This window comes from Fulmarus glacialis, unplaced genomic scaffold, assembly GCF_000690835.1.
Source record: "Fulmarus glacialis isolate BGI_N327 unplaced genomic scaffold, ASM69083v1 scaffold26426, whole genome shotgun sequence".
NCBI classification, from domain to species: domain Eukaryota; kingdom Metazoa; phylum Chordata; class Aves; order Procellariiformes; family Procellariidae; genus Fulmarus; species Fulmarus glacialis.
In genome coordinates this window covers 931-2,101 of record NW_009216586.1, presented here as the reverse complement: position 1 = coordinate 2,101, position 1,171 = coordinate 931, and the positions used below count along the sequence as shown (strand labels likewise).

The 1,171-nt window shown below is 63.3% G+C and overlaps 1 protein-coding gene across 1 annotated transcript in view; it reads left to right on the top strand.

The window, feature by feature from the left end:
- Nucleotides 1-42: 42 nt before the first annotated feature.
- The window catches only part of LOC104077944 (beta-arrestin-1-like), a gene marked incomplete at both ends in the record, with an annotated part of 2,034 nt that continues 905 nt past the window's right edge, over nucleotides 43-1,171 (top strand). The window contains 3 exons of the mRNA XM_009579368.1: nucleotides 43-66; nucleotides 189-256; nucleotides 1,136-1,168. Coding sequence (XP_009577663.1) covers nucleotides 43-66; nucleotides 189-256; nucleotides 1,136-1,168 — 125 coding nt within the window. The remainder of the gene's footprint in view (nucleotides 67-188; nucleotides 257-1,135; nucleotides 1,169-1,171) is intronic.

Sequence of the window (1,171 nt, the reverse complement as noted above, 5' to 3'; positions counted from 1 at the left end):
GGCCTCCCTCACCCCAACCTGCCTTGCTCCGTCACGCTGCAGCCGGGCCCGGAGGACACGGGGCAGGTAAGGTCCACCCGTCCTTGTGCCACCGGGCAGTGGTGACCGGCCGTTGGTTGGGGTCACCTCTTTGGGGGGGGTGCAAAGGGGTTTCTCTGCCCCCTCCTCTGCCCCCTCCTGGTTTCCAGGCCTGCGGTGTGGACTATGAGGTCAAAGCTTTCTGTGCGGAGAACCTGGAGGAGAAAATCCACAAGAGGTGAGTGGAGAGGATCCATCCAGCCCGGGTGGGAGCAGCATACTCGGGGTGCTGGCAGGGGCTGCGACCTTGGCAGCGGGGAAGGGGCACCCTGTTTTGCTACCCACAGTGGGTGAGATGGGGATGGGATGGAGGTGTCCTCCAGGAGGGGGTTGGGACGGAGATGTCCTCCAGGATGGATTTGGGACAGAGGTGTCCTCCAGGGTGGGGCTGGGATGCAGGTGTCCTTCAGGATGGGGCTGGAATGGAGATGAACTCCAGGCTGGGTCTGGAGTTGGGATGGAGATGTCCTCCAGGCTGGGACTGGGATGGAGATGTCCTCCAGGCTGGGCCTGGAGTGGAGATGTCCTCGAGGCTGGGGCTGGAATGGAGATGTTGTCCAGTCTGGGAATGGGATGAAGATGTCCTCCAGGCTGGGGCTGGGATGGAGTTGTCCTCCAGGCTGGGGCAGGGACAGAGATGTTCTCCAGGCTGGGGTTGGAATGGAGGTGTCCTTCAGGCTGGGACTGGGATGGAGATGTTCTCCGGGACAGAGGTGTTCCCCAGGATGGAGCTGGGATGAAGATGCTTTCCAGGGTAGGGATGGGTGAGAGATGATCTAGGGGTTGGGATGGAGACATGTACCGCTGCGCTGCAGGCAAGGAGCCCAACCCTCCCGTGCCACGCAGGCAGCCTGGCACGGCCGTGGGGCTGCCCCCTCGCAGCCCAGGCAAGCCGGGCATCCAGCCGGGACCGCCCACGCCATCCTTCTCCTGACCCAGCAGACCAGCAGAAAACAGGGATTTGACCCAAACCGGGCCAAGAAGGAGGGCAGCCTGTGGGCAGAGCTGCCTGCAGACAGCCGGACCCCTGGGTTCTCCTCTCCCCGTCTCCCCCCAGGAACTCGGTGCGCTTGGTGATCCGTAAGGTCCAGTA